The 19,833-nt window shown below is 32.7% G+C and overlaps 1 protein-coding gene across 1 annotated transcript; it reads left to right on the top strand.

Moving 5' to 3' along the window:
* Positions 1-10,318: 10,318 nt before the first annotated feature.
* On the top strand, positions 10,319-13,763 carry LOC18035425 (transcription factor bHLH121). Its single transcript, XM_006423533.2, has 5 exons — positions 10,319-10,584; positions 10,907-11,028; positions 11,951-12,078; positions 12,163-12,642; positions 12,752-13,763. Exons 1-5 carry the CDS (start codon positions 10,448-10,450, stop codon positions 12,908-12,910), a joined length of 1,026 nt encoding a protein of 341 aa, XP_006423596.1. The 5' UTR covers positions 10,319-10,447; the 3' UTR covers positions 12,911-13,763.
* The last annotated feature ends 6,070 nt before the right edge of the window (positions 13,764-19,833 follow it).

Raw genomic sequence — 19,833 nt, 5'->3', positions numbered from 1 at the left:
TTGGCCATTTTATAGGTTGACTCTGTATTGATTTTCTATTAATGTATTTTGTTTATAAATCAGTCATACATTTAACAGCACACTTTATAACATTTTATAAATTAATTAGTATGACTTATACTACATTTAAAAATATATAATACAGCAAATTATAAATTAAATAATTAGTTTTGTAATTCATTTACTAAGGTGGTCTAAAACACATATTATTTTTTTTAAAGATAAAACACATTATTTTTTAAAGAGAAATATACACACTTCTTTTTTTAGCGCGCCACTTGAAATTAACATTTTATTTGTACTTGTTCACTTCTATCCCATCTCAGTTAATGAAATTATTAGAATATTAGTCAAATGATTTTTTATCCCTCAAATGTAAAATTACAATTTTACCAAAAATAAAAACTAAAAAAATAAGATTCAAAATTGTAGTCGTTGGGGCCAACGACTACAATTTCGGCTATATATAAACATAAGAAACAACTCACAATGCTCATAGAATATATGAAATCAGCTTTTCTTATCCTCAAACACGTCATCTACACTATTCGTTTTCCATTATTGAAGCTCATAACCAACCAAATTGAAGCCAAAAACATGCTCATACATCTATCTAATTTGCTGATATAATTCATCAAACTCATAATCTACACATTCAAACTGACAATTATGCCATTCATTTGCCATTATTGAAGCTCATTACTAGCAAAATTGAAGCCAAATTGAAGTCAGCTCATACATCTATAAAATCTGCTCATATAGTTCATCAAACACATAGTCTACACATTTAAGCTCACAACTATATCATTCTTTTGCAAATGACATTTAAGTTATAGCTCAAGTTCTACAATTAGCGGACAACCACATAAAAAAGTTAAATGCATTCCCAAGAACTGTTGGTGTGGTGTGCAAGCATGTGCTATGGTTTCTACTACACAATAGAATCCTAATGCAATGTTTTTGGTCATGCAGGTTGAATAAATGCAACTTTTGGCAATGGTTTACTACTAAAGCTCTCATATACCTTAGTCGTAGTGATCAGATGGCGGACAATCAAAATTTGGAGCTGGATGATGATGTGGTGAAAATAAAGAAAAGACTTAGGCTCATTGAAGGGAAGCTTAAATATATCATAATTCTACTGTTTTGTGTCTGTGCAATTGTGCTTATTAAAATGTAATGTAGCTTACAAAATATACATTAATGAATGCTTAATTATGTCCTAGTTTTCCTAGTATATGTATTTGTAATTATGCTAAAATACATCCTAAATAACATATCTTTAACCACAAATAACATCATAGTCCAAAATAACTAAATTCTAACATAGCATAATATAATATCTAAAAGGGCAATTATCCAAAAGGTAACTATTAAGACTTCATGGATAGTTTAGGCCCTTTCCAAAATAAACATATCATATTTATCCAAAATGAAGCCGAAATGATCATCATAGTCTAAAATAACAGTCGACATAACAAGTTAAAATGAGTCAAGTTTATTCCAATTAGGCTCATTACATAGAACCTGTGACATTTCAAGATTGAGATAGATTTTGGGATTGGTTCATTCTTGGACTTGTTTGTTTTATTGTTCTAGCTTCTCCAGACCTAGATTGAGACCTTCATTTTAGGATTGGTTCAGTTCTGGACATGAAATGTTAGTTAAAGAAATTCAACAACAACAAAAATATCAAAACATGCAAGCATTTTTATGTGAATTTGTTTTTCCTTTCTTGCTGCTTGGGATGAGGCAGTTCACCCTGGGCTGAAGTAGTTGACTGTGTTGTTGATGCCTGGAAAATATGTTGACTTTTGAATGAATACCATGTTGCACAAGTAATGCACAACAAATAAAATATACATGCAAACTAGCACTTGTTTTCTCTTCCTTGTTTTTTTTTTTTTTTGCTCTGAAGTGTTAAATGGCTAACCTATAGTATTTGATGCTTGCAAAACACAATAGCTTTATTGGATGAAAGTATAATAAACTATAAACATAATAAATACAAATAGCTTCATATAATAAATGTAACACATAATAATAGTATAAACATACCTAAGAATTATTTTTCCTAGCTCGAGTAGCCCTTTCAACGAATGGCCTTAATAGGTAGACCTGAATTGTGATTAAATCCACCACAGAATGAGCAAATGATAAAGAATTTTCTTTTCTCTTTTTGACACTTATTTGTTGCTTTTGTTTAAGATTTCTTAGATTGTTTGATCTTTTTTTTTTAATTGGAAGATCAATCAATAGTCTTCTAGTAGGCTCCTATATACATTGATTTGGAATGTCACTAAACATCAATGAATATGTGCTAACGTAAGCCTGTTTGGTACAATATGTTGGAACATACTCTTCAACTTCATGTCTTGTATATCTTATGGCAGCCATAGCACGCACACTAGCGAGGCCAACAATTTTTCAATAACCACAATTACATGTTCTATTCTCTAGCTTTGTTGCAACCTCTTAGGTGGATTATAGGCTTTATCTATGACTTGAAAGTTTAGATCATCAAAAGCTTACACAATCATTTTCTACGCAATTTTATTTTATTTTGTCCAGCTCTTTCAACACTTTAAGTATCAATTGTCTATTCCAAGTGGTTGTTTCATTTCTTCTCTTTGTAAATTGTTTCATAAGTCTATATCTTATTTTTTTTCAAGCATTATCAAGCAAAGCATGTCTCAATAAGCTCATAGCTAGCTGTTAAAGCACTCCGATTTATTGTTGTTAGTACGATCTACCATATAGTTTCTATCATATGCATGCATCGACCAATTATACTCCTATAGTTCTTTTTCCAACCACTCTTATGAACTTCTTTTTCAATCTTGATCTATGTCATTACCTCATCAAAATCATGCTTGTTACTACTCTTAGTAACCTTCCAAAATAGTAGTTTCAATTGTGCACCATCAAATGACTTAGAAAAGTTTGCATAAATATACTTAGAACACGACTTATGATCGACAGTAAGGCATGTGTTTGAAATTGCATTAATCAACCCCTTTGTCTATCACTGATAAATGTCATTTGTCTGCCATCATCCAAATAATTATGTAGGTGCTCCATAAACCAGCCCCATGTCTCCGTATTTTCAATCTCATAAAAAGATAATGCTAATGGAACAAATCGATTATTAGCATCCATGCCAACAACAACTAACAACACCACTATACTTACCCTTTAACTGATAGTCATATTGTTCTACTCTAATAAAAGGTCTACAACTATTAAGAAAAGCATTTTTCTGTGCAAAAAAGGCAATAAAAAACCTTTGAAGCAACACCTTGTCAGGTATAGAAGCAACATCACACGACACCTTGCAAATTGCTCCTGAATCAGCTTTATGAATAGTTACAGCATACTAAAACAATTTCTGATATGCCTTGGAATGATCCCTAAATACCTCAAGGCTTGTCTTTACTCTAGCCCTATAAAATGTCATCTTTTCAATCTTCAACATAAAAGTCTCTCGCATATAATTTTTCAAATGATATCGTTTTTCACATTAGGATCAACAACAACTTGATTCTTTATTTTAGTAACAACCCAAGTGGAAGCAACTTTCACTATTTTATTAGTAAGTCTGCAATCATGCTTTTTATTGTACTCTCGCAATATGAAACCACTTCTATTATTTATCTTTGCATCAACCATATACGATGTATAGCTAGACCATTTACAAGTAGCCACAAATCTTCTTAACTCACTATAAACTATTTTAATAACGAATTTTTTCCTAACTATCACCTAGTTTAAATATCTTTCTAAAATGAGTGCCCTAGTTTTAGCCTATGTTTCCCATTAGCACCCACTTTGTACTCATGTTTCTATAAATAATTAGTCAATTGGACAGTGCCAAGCTCGGTGTCATCATCAGAAGAGTTAATCACTTTTTTTACCTTTATCAGTATTAGACAGTTTATCATCCGAATCAGTTTCCAAGTGGTTACTTTTAAATCTTTGACTATCATTACTGCTCTCATTGTCCTCGCTATCCACATAAAAAACAGTAGGCTCAGTAGTACCATTAACTTTAACTTGCATGAAGTTCACATCAACATCAACATCACTATCAATCCTTCTATCTAAGTAGTCAGATAACAACGCATCCTTATCAGATTCATTAACCCTAACAATTGTTAACCTATATGGCTATGGATATTGATTTTGATGATAACAAACCTCATGTATTGATTAAACAAAGATTTATGAATTGTGCTTTTTAAGAAAATGATGTTATGGAATTAAAGTGTTTTGGACTAAAATGAAAGTATTTTAAAACCTTTGATATTGTTTTAAAATTTCAGATTTGGACCTATTTGAAACTATTTAAATATTTTGGGTCATTCTATAATTTCACCGAGTTTGGGTGAAATCATAATTTCAGAAAGTTTTGGGATTGACAAAGCATTATTTAAAATTACAATCCTAAAATAATAGTTATAAGTAGTCACAACTATGAGATATCATTTATAACAAGACACAACTTATAGCTATGAAATACCGATTACAACAAATCACAACTACGAAAATACGGAATATAGATTACTAATCATAAAATAACATTTACTAGTCATAACTACAAATACTGTAAATGAATAAGGTTAATTCTATCTCAGTGGGAAGTTAAACAAGTTGATTACATGTTGACATAAGCCCATTGTGACAAAGGTATCTGAATAGATAACTTTTCAATAACAATAGTTACACTCAAAGATTATCCGTTTATAAAGATGATGCAAGTCATTATCTATTATTTCCTCATTTAATGTAGTAACATATTGAAAAAGTTCATTCAAATGACACCTTCTTAACTGATTTAGTCTTGCATTATTGTTGTTTTATTGAGGTCCCACTGTATCGTCACCGTGTTCTTAAGGGTGTTAATGTTCTTTTGTATTCACATTGTGTTCTTGAGGACCCATGATGATTTTGGAATACAGGAAAAGTTTGAAAAAAAGAAAAAGAAGAATTCTAATTTTCTTATGATATTCACAAGTCACAACTTACAAGTGTGAATTGTCATAGTGTGTAATGTGTAATAGACAATTGTGAGAATTGTGTATGTGTAGTCATAATTTTTTTTATATTTCACTAAATATTTCCTACTTACTCGACTACTCCCACATAACAAAGTAACCGAATCAACTTTTGTCCTTTTATTGACTAATAACTTTTCATAATTTCACTACATAATTTTTAAATTTGACAGTTGTTGGGTATAAATACTAATACTATTGGTGTGAATGTGCAAGTTTATACAACAAGTAATATAATAATGAGTATTCAAGATCGTCTCCATAGGGATTGATGTTATTAGATTTGCTACAAAAATCTCAACAGTGCAGATTTTTTTTAAAATTAAAATAAAACAATTAATGAAATTAATATACTAATTAAAATAAAAACACAATAAATAAAATACAACAAAATAAATTATCACGTCAAACTCAAGGATAAAATCAATGAGAATATAGTTGAGTGAATAAACTCTCCTAATGGTCTTCACTACTTTCTGGGTTGGCTTGGTTGCTGCAATATCTGCTACAGCACTAGGCAGAATCTTTATGCATCCTCAGCCGTCGCATGTTGGATATCTTATGTCTATGTGCAACCTAACAGTAATCAATAGTTATGCCAACATAAGATATAACATTACACATTTAGGTTCTATTTACCCTACAAGGTGAATCCATTTGTCTAGTTCATCACTAATCTTAAATCAAGCATGACCCTTTTGGGACTCAAGTAAAACTCAATCCGGAAAATCCAATTTAAGATCAAGTATTGTTTTGATATGTTCCACTAAGATAGACCTTTTTGTGACTCTTCCTTAGCTAGTATCATTAAATGGGTGATCAACTAAAATAATGAATAAAAATAAATTCTATCAAAACAAAATACTACAGAAAACACGCAGCAACTTATATTTTTAGTCAATAAACCATTAAGATTGTTTATCACTCAACTTCAAGTAAATTTAGTTTGTGATTTGCAAAAGAAAAATAAAGAACAAGGTTTCGGCCATGAAACACACCCCATGAATAAATAGAAGAAAACAAGAGAAGAATAAGAAGGCTCCCATTTGATCTCTGCAATTTCTCCTCTTATGCAGCCCTTAATCTCTCTCTTGAATCTTGTTTTTCTTTCGTTTCTTTCTGGTTTTTCTCCTTGGTTGACAGCCCTCTCTATTCCTTATGATGTGTGCTTCTTTTATAGCTGAAAATTAGGGTAAACGGAAGCTTAAGGCGCGTATAAGTTAGATTAGAAAACTGCAGATCGCAATTCTGCAAGTATCACCTGCTGAATTTTCTTTGTCGTTGTTCCAGGATCGTTGCTACAACAATGGCTACAGCAACTGCACTGTTCTAGATTTGTCTCAATTCTTTTGCGGCTAAGTTCTTTTCCATCTTTTGCAAGCCTATTGCATCAGCATTCTTTCCTTGCAATTTGGGCTTTCGGACACCTACAATTATGCATATGATTTAGCACACAAATTATTCTAAATCAAACAAAATTTATTATGAATAAACTAAGATGAATGTTTATACAAAATATAATAAAAATGCAATGAAAACACATTATTTACTCTCTAAATATTATTGATTTTCATCTAAAAGTACCATGATAACTCTTATTTCATAGAGTTACCAACAATCTACAATAGTAAAAAATTAATCTGACTACACAATTTCATAGCCTTGCACCTATCAAAAATTAAATTTTTTGATTGTTTAATAATAAAAATTATGAATTGATTTGATTACTCATTCAACAGATAAAAAAATATAAAAATATTTTTGATTGAGTTTATCACTCATCCAACGAATACAACACACAAGAACTTGAAATAAAAGTAAAAAGAAAATAAATGCAATAGCTCAATTTATTGTAGGAAGTTTTGCTCGTCAGCTATTTTGACCATTAAAGCTTCTACTTTTTTAATTCTATTTAAACAATTTAATCATTTTCAACTTTCATCTCACTCTCTACCTCAATTCTCTACTCATTAACTCTCATCTCCACCCAATCTCCTCTAAACTCTCGTACAATCCTAAGAAACTATTTCTTCTTACTAAAATCTCAAACAAAAGTGAAACACCATTCAATTGCTCAATATGTCGCTTGATCAATTTTTTTTTAACTCAAACAAATACACCATAGGCATGTCTATTTACAAAAAAAAAAAAAAAAGATCATTAAGGCTTTCTTTTTACTCGAATAAATACACCACATACACTTTTATTAATAAAAAAAATTCTAAGGTTTTTTTAATTAATAAGTTGTATTGGAATGATAACAAGTAACTAACAATACATTGCCATATAGGCACAAACACAAGGTTATATCAACCTTAAATAGAGATGGCCAATAGGCTGTGTCATATTAGCATGGCCTGTAAAAGCAAGGCCCACAAAAGTCAATGGGCCGACACGGCACGACCCATCAAGTGAACGGGTCATATCATTGCTAACATGTATATGTCTATAATGATGATTTTGATGATAGCAAATAAGATTAAGAATAATTAAGTTTTTAATAGCTCAAATTATTTTTTATACTTTTTTTAAAAAAATGAAATTGATTGTTTTCCAAGTTCATGGTCTAATTGAAAAAGTTTTGAAACTCTAGAAATGGACTTATTCGTAAAGTTTTATGAAGCTTTGGGTCATATTATAATTATAGAAAGTTTTGGGAATAAAATTATAATATTGGAAAATAGTTTGCTGAAAACGACAATCCGATAATTTCCAAAAAACATGTTCTACAAAGGGTTGTTAAAATGATGATTATGGAAAATAACGGTGAACCATTTATGGAAAATGGTGAACCGATAATTTCGAGAAAAGAATTTATTCTAACCGTGAATCGTTTAGCAAGAACGAATTGCCAAATTTTTTGTTGTAGGTCTTTAGAAATAAACGGCTAACCAATAACTTCAAATGGTGAACCGACTATTTGAAATCTCAGCACAACGATTATTTGGACTAGTCGAAACAGTAAATCGATAGCAATTAATGGTGATATGATTTTTCTCAAAAAGTCAGCAACGGTTAGTTTTCAGCTCCAACTATAAAATAGCTTAATCAAATTCAAATAAAGATTGATCCAAGAGTTATCACTAGGCTTGCTACTAAGCATACAACCATTATTGTGCTTTAAACTTGTTTTATGTTTCTTTAATTCACACATTGAGACTTCATTTGTAATCAAACACATTGTGCGAGAGAAAAATTCATTTGTAATTTTTTTCTTTGAGAGGTTGTAAGTGTTGAGATACACTTGGGTTAAGAGATTGGAGATAATCTCTTATTATAAAAGTTTGTTGACACCTTGGAAGTCAATTGTAAGAGTTGTTAAAGCCTTTGAGGCTTCCTTAGTGAAATCCTCAAGCTTGATGAGCTTGGAGGCGTAGACGTAGGCACGGTTGGACGAACGACGTAAAAATCACGTGTTTGCTTTCTTTTATCCTATCTCTTTATTTTTCATTGCACATTAATTTGTTTATTTCGAATTTGGTTGCTTAGTTTAAATTGTATTAAGTTATAGTTGCTTAAGTTTTTAGAAACTCAATTCACTCCACTTCTTGGGTTGCCTAATTAGTATTTCAATCATGCCCTTTTTTTTGTTTTAAGCCGAGCATAGCCCACGGAACGAGCCTATGGGTGCCGTGCTCGGGCCACACCCAAAAAAAGATCGACAACCATTTTCTTTTTTAGAGCGCTGCTTTTTTAAGCGCATGTGGCTTTTCTTCAAGCCCATGCACTTACAACAGCAACAACAATAATAATTTCTTAATGATTACAAGAAGTTACAACTATGAGATATCATTTATAACAAGTCATAGGTCACAACTCATGACTACGAAATACCAATTACGACAAATCACAATTATGAAAATACGAAATATTGATTATTAATTATGAAAAAAAAAATGTTTATTAGTCATTACTATGGATACGTTGAACAAATAAGGTTAATTATATCTCAATGGTGAGTTAAACAAGTTGATCATGTGCCGACATAAACACATTGTGCCAAGGATATCTGAATTGATAACTTTTCAATGACAATAGTTACACTAGAAGATAATCTATTTCTAAAGATGATGCAAACCATTATCTATCACTTCCTTCTTTACTGTAGTAAAATGTTTAAAAAGTTTATTTAAACGACGCCTTCTTAACTAATTTAGCCTTGCATTGCTATTGTTTTGTTGAAGTCCTACTGGAATCGACACCTTGTTCTTCAGCATGTTGAGGTTCTTCTGTGTTCACATTATGTTCTTGAGGATCCATGATGATTTTGGAATACAGGAAAAGTTTGAGAAAAAAGAAGAAGAATAATTCTAATATTTTTATGATGACGAAATCCTTAACGAGTTTAGAGCCCCATGAGTCCCCATCCCAAATTGGGTGAATTTTGAATAATTTTTGTAGAATGAGGTGGGAAATAGTAGAAAAATAATCCTCAAATTCCTAACGGGGTAGGATTTGATTTTATACTCTCCACCCGAATCCCCATTATATATGAATATTCTTTTTAATTTTTGTTTAATAATTTTAGTTTTATCAATTACAATGTTGGTTAATAAATTTTTATTTTTTAATTTTTATATAATGTAAATATGTTATAACTAAAAGAAAATCTCTCTATTATAATTCTTATTCAATCCTAAAATATTGTTATGTTTTCTTTTCTCCCTCATTGTGTTGTTCTCTTCAAACCTTTATATTATAATTCTTATTCAACACTAAAATATTGTTATATTTTTCTTTCTCTCTCACGATGCTGTTCTCTTCAAATATTTTTTAGTTTTTATATTATTTGAAGATATTATTTCAACCCTTTGGAGATTTTTCAAATAATTTAATTACTTTATAATATAATAATTATTTTATTTAAGTATCTAATTTTTAATTTACTAAAATTATTTATCTATACATACTGTAAAGTAAATAAATAGAGAATGAGGTGAGATGAAAAAATTATTTCTAATATAGGGATACCTATTCTCACCACTAAGTTTATTAAAAAATGAAATAGAAAATAAATGTAAAATTTTTAATAAGGTCGAAAATGGGACAGCTTCCTCAACCTACCCCACCTTATTACCATCCTTAATTTTGGCCTCCCAGAAATGGTTTACTTTCCTCTTACAAAAAAGGGAAAGAAGTACAGATTTTTTTTTTGTCCTTTTCGTGTAAAAGAATGACCTCAGCTATGAGGCAGCCAACAATTAGGACTTAACAGCAAGGAGGTAAAACTTTTGATGACATTTCAAAAGATTCCAAAACTGGAAGAACTATCAAAAAATGACCACAAAACGACAACTCAAAGCTGGCAGCAGCCCCATAGATAAGCTTTCGTCCTCAGAAGAATTTCTATTGGCACCTCTCAACGAAAACAAAATTCATCAGCAGACCAAAAAATGGATCCTCAGCTCAAAAACGAGGCTGCTTTGGTTCAATCAATCCCCCCACCGAACCCAACCCTCTTAGAATATCGTCAACCTCAACCACCTCCTGATCCGCGCGTGCCCACCACTCGGCCCCAATCCAAATCCAGGTTCCTCTCTTCCCCCTTTTATTATTATTTTCATATCAACTGTTTAATAGCTAGTCAAATGAACTGTTGGCTCATCTGGGTTCATGTAATTGAAACTGAAAAAGAATTTAACTGGAAAAAGAAGCGTGGTTAATGATCATTGTTATGTATTAGAGTTGAAATTAATGTTGAGGTTAACAGTATGAAGTTGGATATGAACTGGGCTAGTGTCATATGTACAAACAGAGTCATGTTCTTTTTTTTAACTTATAGTGGTGCATTTGAGTTGATTAATTCACACTCTAGTTGATTTCTTGTATTGGGTTATTTTTATGTTTTGCAGCCAAAAGAATGAAGGGGAAGTCAAAGATTGTGCCGCTACGAGAAAGATGCAGAAGGCTGATCGTGAGAAGCTGCGGAGGGATAGACTTAATGAGCATTTCACCGAGTTGGGAAATGCATTAGGTGAAGTAGAATTCTTTCGTTGATATTATACAACATGTAGTAGCTAATACTTTTGACATTTTAACACTGTTTAGAATTTGTTCATACTGAAGTTATTATGTTAGGAACGTTGAGCATACATGGCTGGCAAGTTAGTTTTACGTAATTTCATTAAAATTTGCATTCAGGTAGACGTGTATTGCTGCACATTGCGCTGTATTTATCAATTATTTGAATAATGTGCTGTTATACATCCTAATCCTACGTTTTCTGAAAGCAGTAGATTCTTTTCATTTGCAGTTCCTGATAGGAGTAGCGATAAATGTGATAGGTCGGATAATCTTGTAGCCCTTTTAGTAAAATTACAGTTTTTAGCTAAAATTAAGTGATTTTGTGACTTTCACATGGGGAATTGTGTTATTCAAGGTAATTGCAATTCTAGACTGTTCTGTGAACCGTCTTCAGTTGGCAGGCAATTTTCAAATAATCAAATACATACCACTCAAGCCTTTCTCATGTAGAGTAGCTTAAATTGAGTTTTCTAGCCTAAAGCATATTCTAACCTTAAGCAAATATTAATCAGACTTTGCTGTAGTTAAAGCTACTGTATGTATTTGCATATAAACTATGAAAAATTGCCATTGAGAGTAGATTCGGTTGTATGGCTTGGTCTAAATTTGATGACCTACTTGCTACAGAGTTTTTAGCTGTTGGAACATTTAGGGATGAGTTTCTTATAATAAAGTCATTTGAATTCTGTTGACTCATTAATTGGAACTTGCACTGAAGATTCCGTTGTGAAACATAAATTCTTCGTACCTATGAACTGCCAAATAAATTGCTCATTTTATAGGAGTTTATGACCATGCAGTCATTTGGATGCTTTAAAGATGAACAAGCAAACTGTTTCTCATCAATTTGAATATTCTATTTCAAAATCTAGATCCTGATCGTCCCAAAAATGACAAAGCAACCATTCTAGCTGATACCGTTCAGTTGTTGAAGGATCTGACATCTCAAGTTGAAAAACTTAAAACTGAACATGCAGCACTGACTGAAGAATCCCGTGAGGTGATCTTGTAATCTTTTAATTTTATAGATAATGCCAAGAATTATGGAAACCTTAATGAGGTATCTACTTCTGTTGGAGTGCAGTTGACACAAGAGAAAAATGACCTCAGGGAGGAGAAGTTATCTCTTAGATCTGAGATTGAGAACCTAAATATTCAGTATCAGCAGAGAGTCAGGGCAATGGTTCCTTGGGCTGCTATGGATCACTCAGTTATGATGGCACCACCTTCTTATCCATATCCGGTGCCAATGCCGATGCCTCCTGGGGCGATACCCATGCATCCGCCCATGCAGCCATACCCCATGTTTGGAAATCAGAATCCTGGGGTCATTCCTAACCCCTGTTCAACTTTTGTCCCGTATATGGCTCCTAATACACTGGTGGAACAACAGTCCGCACAATATGCATCTGCAGTTGCACAGCCAAGTGGTAGGTCCCAAGGTTCAGCTAAAGAAGATTCTGGAAACAAGTCATCAGGGGAGAGCAAGATTGAGAAGAATGAGGACTCTAACAATGTCACAACTGACCTAGAATTGAAAACTCCTGGATCGACAACAGATCAGGTCAGTTGGATCTTTCTAGCTTGATTTGATGAATGACATAAAGCCTCTGCACTGCTATGTCAGTAATTATCTGATTGAGCCATTTTACTGAATTGAAATTGTTCTATAGGATCTTCCATCAGGACAAAGAAAATCCAAAAAGTCCTTGAGGAAGGAGAATAGTTTCACCAATGGGAGTTCCTCAAGTAGGTGTTCCTCTTCTCGTAGTGTACAAGATAGTTCATCAAATAGCGTAGCTGGTGGCAGAAAGGCTGATGATTTAGGATAAAAAGTTAATAAAGAGGCACCAGGTTGTTTTGAGCTTCTCCGCATTTACCATCGATTTTGCCTATCTAATTGATTTGCATACTTCTATATGTTTTCAAGTTACTTTTGTTTGAAATTGATTTAATTTTGGTACGAGGGCAGCAGAATGCTTCTGTTGTCACGACCAATTCTGACTTCTGAGGCTGAGTTCTGTTGAGCATCTGTCTGCATGAAGGCTGTTCAAATCATGTTCTGGGTGGTTCATAGTCTTCTTATCGAGGAAGATGCAGGGTTAAACGCTAATATACGAGTTTGGCAGCACCAGTTTGATGGTATTAGAATTTCAAATGGTTGATTGGACAAATCCTTTAATTGGTTTCATAGTTACTGATGTAGATTGTAGGTTGTGTAGATTGTAGATATGATGTTTAACCATAATTTATGGGTTCGTAGACCAATCAATAACCGTTACAGTGCTATGGTAAATTGTTGAAAATATTTGTAAATTAATTTTCGTGTGGACGGAAGATGCTCTACAGAAAACTTATCTTGTGTTTCTGCCTTCTGCATGTACCTGGTGGCACCGGCGCAGCTGTTCCAAATAGGCCGTTGCTGATTTGAAAATTCTTTGAGAAGAAAACATTATAGCAAAGGGACTTTTAAGTCATTCGAAATTCCGAATTTTTTTTTATAAAGTAATTCGGAAAATCATGTACGTCTGTTTTCCTAGCATAAATTTTCCATTCAAAGCGACTAGAGCAGCCTAGGCAGTCTCTATTAGATTAACGAGACGATACCGTTTTAAATATCATTCGGTGTACTATCACAATGCGGCCGTGCCTGCGCCCCCACCGTCTCTCGTTCCAAATATAATAACCCCATCTTTATAAGTTCGGCTATGTTTAAAAGGGTAATTTTAAGATACCTCTCTTGAAGTTTGGCCTTTCTACACTAAGAGAGAATTTATCTATATATTAACATATCACCCTCTAAATGCGTGTAAGCGGTAAGAGGTAATAATTAGATATCTACATTAATTAAATTATTAAAAAAACTATTGATTGATTAAACAAATAACTATGCATTTAGAATGCGCAGTGACTGATAAATTTCGCCTCATTATAGCATAAACATCTCTTATGCACAGCAGTACAAGCACAATCATACACATTAATAATGAATTCGGTTATGGTGCAACTGTGATACCATACCACAATTGCTTCCAACTATTGAATCCAACTTATGGTAACAACTATAGCTGAATCTAACGACTTGATGCAACTATGGTATGGTACCACAGTTGCACCGTAATTTTGCCCATTAATAATTTACTATAACTTTTTAAGTAAACGCAGCTTAGCAAGTATCTCTCAAGTCACTTCATCGAGTAATTGTAGACCTTTAATTAATTAATTAATCACTCATTAATTAATAATTAGCTATCTACATCATTGCCAGTTTGGCACTCTTGCTTTCAGCTGCTGGCAAGCTTCTATGGCCTTATAAGGCTTTTGTGCAAGAGACTTACATAGAAACTCCCCCTCTGCTAGCAAGCGTGAGTTTTGGCTTTCATTAGTCTCGCTCTCTTTCTCTTTTACTAAGCCATCAAGAACCCATCAAAGGCCATGTCTGTGTTGTTTCTTTCTTATTTTGTAAGTTAATCATATTGTTTTATTTCATCATTTCATTTAAAAAAAAAATGGCTACTGTTTGTTAATCATATTATTGAATAAGAATTCAGAGATTTTTTCTTCTCTCTATTTTTCCCTTCATGGTATCAGAGCCCTAGGTTTCAATCTCGAGATTATCTATGGTGAACCAAAATCAGTGGAAGATGGCTTTAACAAGTGCGACTAGCAGGGACTCAGCAGCATCAGGGGAAAGCACAAGAAGTTCAAATCTGAACTCCTCCATCTCGTTCAATGGTTCGAAGGGGTCCACTAATTTGCTCTAATTGAATATCCACTGTCTAAATGGAAAAAATTACATGAAATGATCGCAAACCATTCATTTGATCTTGGAAGGCAAGAGGAAGCTTGGATATCTGACAGGAGAAGTGACAAAAGCTGCAAATGGAGATCTGTCTCTAAAGACTTGGAAATTAAAAAATATTTTGATTATTGCGTGGTTGATGAATATAATGAAACCCGTTATTGGCAAGCCCTTCATGTACCTGCCGACGACCAAAGATGTTTAGGAAGCAGTCAGGGATACGCATTCCGATCTAGAGAATTCTTCGTAGATTTTTGAGTTAAAATCCAAACTTTGGCACACGAAACAGGGTGACCGAGATGTAACCTCTTACTACAACGAGTTGATGACCTTGTGGTAAGAGTAGGAATGGCAATATTAACTGTAAACTCACAAACCCACCTACTACGGGTAATTTTATGGGTTGCGGGTGAGTTTTGTATTAAAAATTAAAATCTGCATTAGTTTATGGGTGGATTTGGTATTAGCCAAATATCCGACAGATACCCGCATAGATATCCGCTAACCTATAATTTTTTTAATTATTTTTAATTTAATTTTAATAAAAAATTTTAATCTAAAAATATACTTATTATAATTCTGATTGAATTTTCTTTAACTTAATGCATGAATTATCTCATATATATATATATATATATATATATATATATATATATATATATATATATATATATATATATATATATATATATATATAGGATAGTGGCCGTGGAATAGGCCGGCTCAGAATGGGAGTCACTGAGATAAAAATGTTTGAATTTAACTGACTCAGTGGCTTCCAAAATGCTTTGGTAATAAAGCTGGGGTTTTGTTAAATCTCATGGTTTAAAAAACCAGCCTTTAGGGAAAAACTTTGTTAGTGTCTGAAATTGGTCAGTATGGTAAAACTCATCTTCGATAGTTAAAATGTTTTGGAAATGGGCTTTATCAAACCAAACCGAGGTTTTCTTTGTTGGTTGTGAAAGAACAATTTGTGATGATGAACTATCACCAGAAACAATAATAGTTTGAGAGGATTTTGTAATTTCTTTAGGGCTTTCTTTTTCAGAGATCTCTTTTGGAGATTCCTGGCTTTGGGAGAAGTTTTGTAGGGCAAGCATAAGCTCAGGAGATTTGGAAATGGATTTCATCCAATGGTTAACTTGGTCTTGGGTAGAAAGGGCTTTAGATCTTGCCTCCTCATCTTCGATCATGTCAATCCAAGAATTGATTGGCATGGCAGAGGAGAGTAGTTTTTCTTTAGGAGGAGAGGATTGTGATTCTTTAGAAGTGGCTTTAAGATCAATATCTTTGGCAATGCCTTTTCCTTTGTTGCTGTTTTTCGGCGGCATTATCTATTTTGAAGAAATTCCCGAGTTAGAAAATCAGGAATAGAATTTGTATCTCCTTTAATAAATTCAATATCAAAATCAAAAACACTTAAAATAGCTTGCCAACGTGCAAAAATCTGTTTTGATGCAATATTATGAACATCCTTTTCGAGAACATGTTTTGCAGCTTTGTAATCAATTCTAAGTAAAAATTTTTGATTTAATAAGTTACTTTGAAATTCGGAAATGCAAAGAACAATGGAAAGAATTTCTTTTTTAATAGTAGAATAGTTTTTCTGACATTCATTCCAATGGGCAGAAACATATTATACTATTTGTTCTTTATTTTTTTCCTTTTGTTTTAATATTCCTCCATAACCTAAATCTGATGCATCAGTTTCAACAATTTTAGGTAATGCAGGATTTGCAAGATATAAGCATGGGATGCTCTTAACAGAATTCTTTATGAGTTTAACAGTTCTAGTATGCTCATCAGTCTATGCAACAAGATTCTTCTTTAATCGATCATGCAAAGGTTTAGACATCCTATTGATGTTTGGACAAAAATCAAGTACATAATTTAAACTTCATAGAAACCTTTGTAATTGAGTTTTATCTAGGATTTTGTCTGGGAAGTATCCACGAAGACAAGGGAGCGCTCAATAGGAGTAATGGTTCCTTTGGAAATATGGTGACCTAGGAACCTGATCTTTGTTTGGAACAAAGAAACTTTAGAACTAGAGATTGCAAGCCAGCTTTTCTGGTAGCAAAGTAAAAAGTCTTTAAATGTTTAAAATGTTGGTCGATGATTTGAGAAAAAATTAAAACATCATCAATGTAAATAATGCAAAATTCGGAAAAAGGATTATAAATGTCATTCATGATTCTTTGAAATTCCGAAGGTGCATTTTTTAAGCCAAACGGCATAACCGTCCATTCATACTGTCCGAATGGAACAGTAAAAACGATTTTATAACGATCATTAGGATGGATTTGAATTTGCCAAAAACCCGACTTCATGTCAAATTTTGAAAATATGAAAGTAGAATGCAGTTTTTGAAGCAAATCTTTTTTTATTATGTATTGGGTATCTAATCCATTTTAATGCTTTATTAAGGGGTTTATAATTTATAACCAATCTAGGTGTTCCCCTTTCAATCTCGGAATTCTTATTAACATAAAACGCGGCGCAAGACCAAGGACACCGAGATTTAACAATAAGTCCTTTGGACTCCAAGTCACTTATTTCACTTTGCAGTGTTATTCCAATTCCATGTTCATCTGGATTGGACGGGCTTTAGTGGGAATCTGTCTTTCATCAAAAGAATTTTCATAAGGTAAATCTACCAAGTGTTGTTTTCTATTCCAAAAAACAGATGGTAGATCCGCACATATTTCTTTTTCAATAAGAGCTTTGAAATCAGAAATTTTCTTTTGTATGAAATCATTTTGTAATTGGCTTTCGATCCTTTGTAAACTTAAATCTTTTTGTAAAAACATTAAATCATTTTGTCTTGATCTGAGAAGATTATTGATTTGATTCTGATAAACAGAACAAGCTTTAACAATATTCAAATTCCTTGTTTTTGGTTTTTCAATAAATGGGAAAACAATTTTTTTTTTTGCTTTAAAAGATATACTATCATAATTGACAGTATAGGGAGTAATAAGATTTATGAAAGGAGTTCCCAAAATGACAACATGATGAATGTCATTTGTGAGAACAAAAGAAGTTCGAAATTCAAAATCATCGTTATGAATTGAAGCTTCGACTTTAGAATTAACTTTAAGTTTTGAATTGTTGGCGGCAGAAAGCCTTTCTTTTGTTTTCTCATGAAATCTTTTGGGGACAATGTCCTCTCTTATGCAATTTAAATCAGCACCAGTGTCAAAAAGGGCAATGACGTCAATTGTAAAATCTTTAGAAAAAATTAAAGTAATTTTAATCAAATACTTTCTGGTGGTGATCTGTTTTAAAACAAACAGGAAATCATTTGGAACAGACTCGATGTTTTCTAGATTTTGATCATTTATATCACCATTATCAGAGTTGGATTCATTATCCGAATTGTCTTGTAAATGCTTTTGTAAAAGAAGTTGGATAGTTTCATAATCACTTTTTTGTTTCTCTTTTAATTCTTTGATCTCAGATTTGATTTCTTTAATCTCCTTTTGAAGATATTGAATATTAGGGGTAGTTTTCTTTATTTTCTTTTTATCCAAAATTTCAGTAAGATCATAAGAACTTTTTTTAACGATTGGAATTTTAGAAGTCTCAGCTTTATTAAAATCCAGAGTTTTTAAAAGCTTATCAAGATATTCTTTTTGAAGATTTGGATCAGAAATATGCTTTACGAGTTCAAGAAAGGTTTCTTGATCTTTAGTCAAAACATTGATTTTCTTTAAATAATAATCTGTTTCAGAATCACTACTACTATATGTAGAGGTATCTGAGTCAATAAGTTCATCGACTTGAAGGGGTTCACTATCTCCCGACATGGAAGACTCAGAGTCAGAAGACTCTATAAGTATAGGGGCCACTTTGGAGATGATATCTTCATCAAGGCCAAGTTCATGAAGTTTCCGATTCATTCTGCAATACTTTGCAGTATGGCCTTTTATACCACACTTATGGCATATAACTTCTTTATAGTTGAAAGAGGCTTTGTGTTTAGGTTTAAATTCCTTCCTCTTAGAGAAGTTTTTTTTTAAGGCCTCTGGGGTTTCTTATAAGAAGATTCTCTAAATTTCTGGAATGGCTTTCTATAGTTTTTGGATTTGTAATTTCTCTTGTGAGGTTTGGAAGAACACTCACCATTACAATCCTTGGAGATTTTAAAGGGGTCATAATTGAATTGCTTACAGAAACTACTTAATTCTTGCTTAGACTTTCTAAGTTCCCATTTAAGTCGTTTCTGTAATTTCAGATCTTTAAACCTTCTTTGTTGACGAAACTGACTAACTCACTATAAGTAAGTTCATCATAAGGAATACAGTTATCATAAAGGGCTTTAATGGAATTCCTAACCTTTTCACCTAGAAGAGTAGGTAATCCTGCTAAGAACTTTTCTTTCCAGGTTATATGATTTGCATCATCTCTGAGAAAGAGTCTGGTGAAGAAGGTGGTTTTGTAATCTTGGAATTCACTAAGTTTTCTACATCTCAAATTATGTAGTAACTCAGCATTTTTGTCTCTAAGGTGAGAAGGGTCACCTATGAAATGGAGGGATATGGTTAGGATCAGGGTAGCTACGGTATCCTGAATTAGGTTATTAAACTCATCAAGAATGGGGGCTCCATTCTCGTCAATTTGGATGGCATTAAGGATATCTAATTGTTGCTGCTTAGTGAGAAGATGATCCCACCAACCTTTAAGTTGACTAGTAAAACCCGCAATGAGAATTTCTGCAATGGCTTTGTCAGAAGTTCCTGATTGGGTTTTATAGGCATTGGCTGTCATGGTCATCTGTTGCAATAATCCTAAACTATTGTATTCAGACATACCGTCAATATTCCACTCATAGACAGAGGATGCATTAAAACGAGATTGGTTTAATGTACTAGGCCTATTGTCTATGGCCAAATCAGGTAGAGACTTGACAGTAAGAAGGGCTAATTCCCAATGGATTTTGTTGGCTTTAGG

Source organism: Citrus clementina, unplaced genomic scaffold, assembly GCF_000493195.1.
Source record: "Citrus clementina cultivar Clemenules unplaced genomic scaffold, Citrus_clementina_v1.0 scaffold_8, whole genome shotgun sequence".
NCBI classification, from domain to species: Eukaryota; Viridiplantae; Streptophyta; class Magnoliopsida; order Sapindales; family Rutaceae; genus Citrus; species Citrus x clementina.
This window is presented reverse-complemented; position numbering and strand designations above follow the sequence as displayed.

What these genes read in the sequence shown, in the direction of transcription:
- LOC18035425 (XM_006423533.2), top strand. Translation starts at nt 10,448, where the DNA reads ATGGATCCTCAGCTCAAAAACGAGGCTGCTTTGGTTCAATCAATCCCC. An exon ending in CGAGTTGGGAAATGCATTAG is followed by an intron (nt 11,029 to 11,950) that starts GTGAAGTAGAAT and finishes TTCAAAATCTAG; the next exon opens with ATCCTGATCGTCCCAAAAAT. An exon ending in CTGGATCGACAACAGATCAG is followed by an intron (nt 12,643 to 12,751) that starts GTCAGTTGGATC and finishes ATTGTTCTATAG; the next exon opens with GATCTTCCATCAGGACAAAG.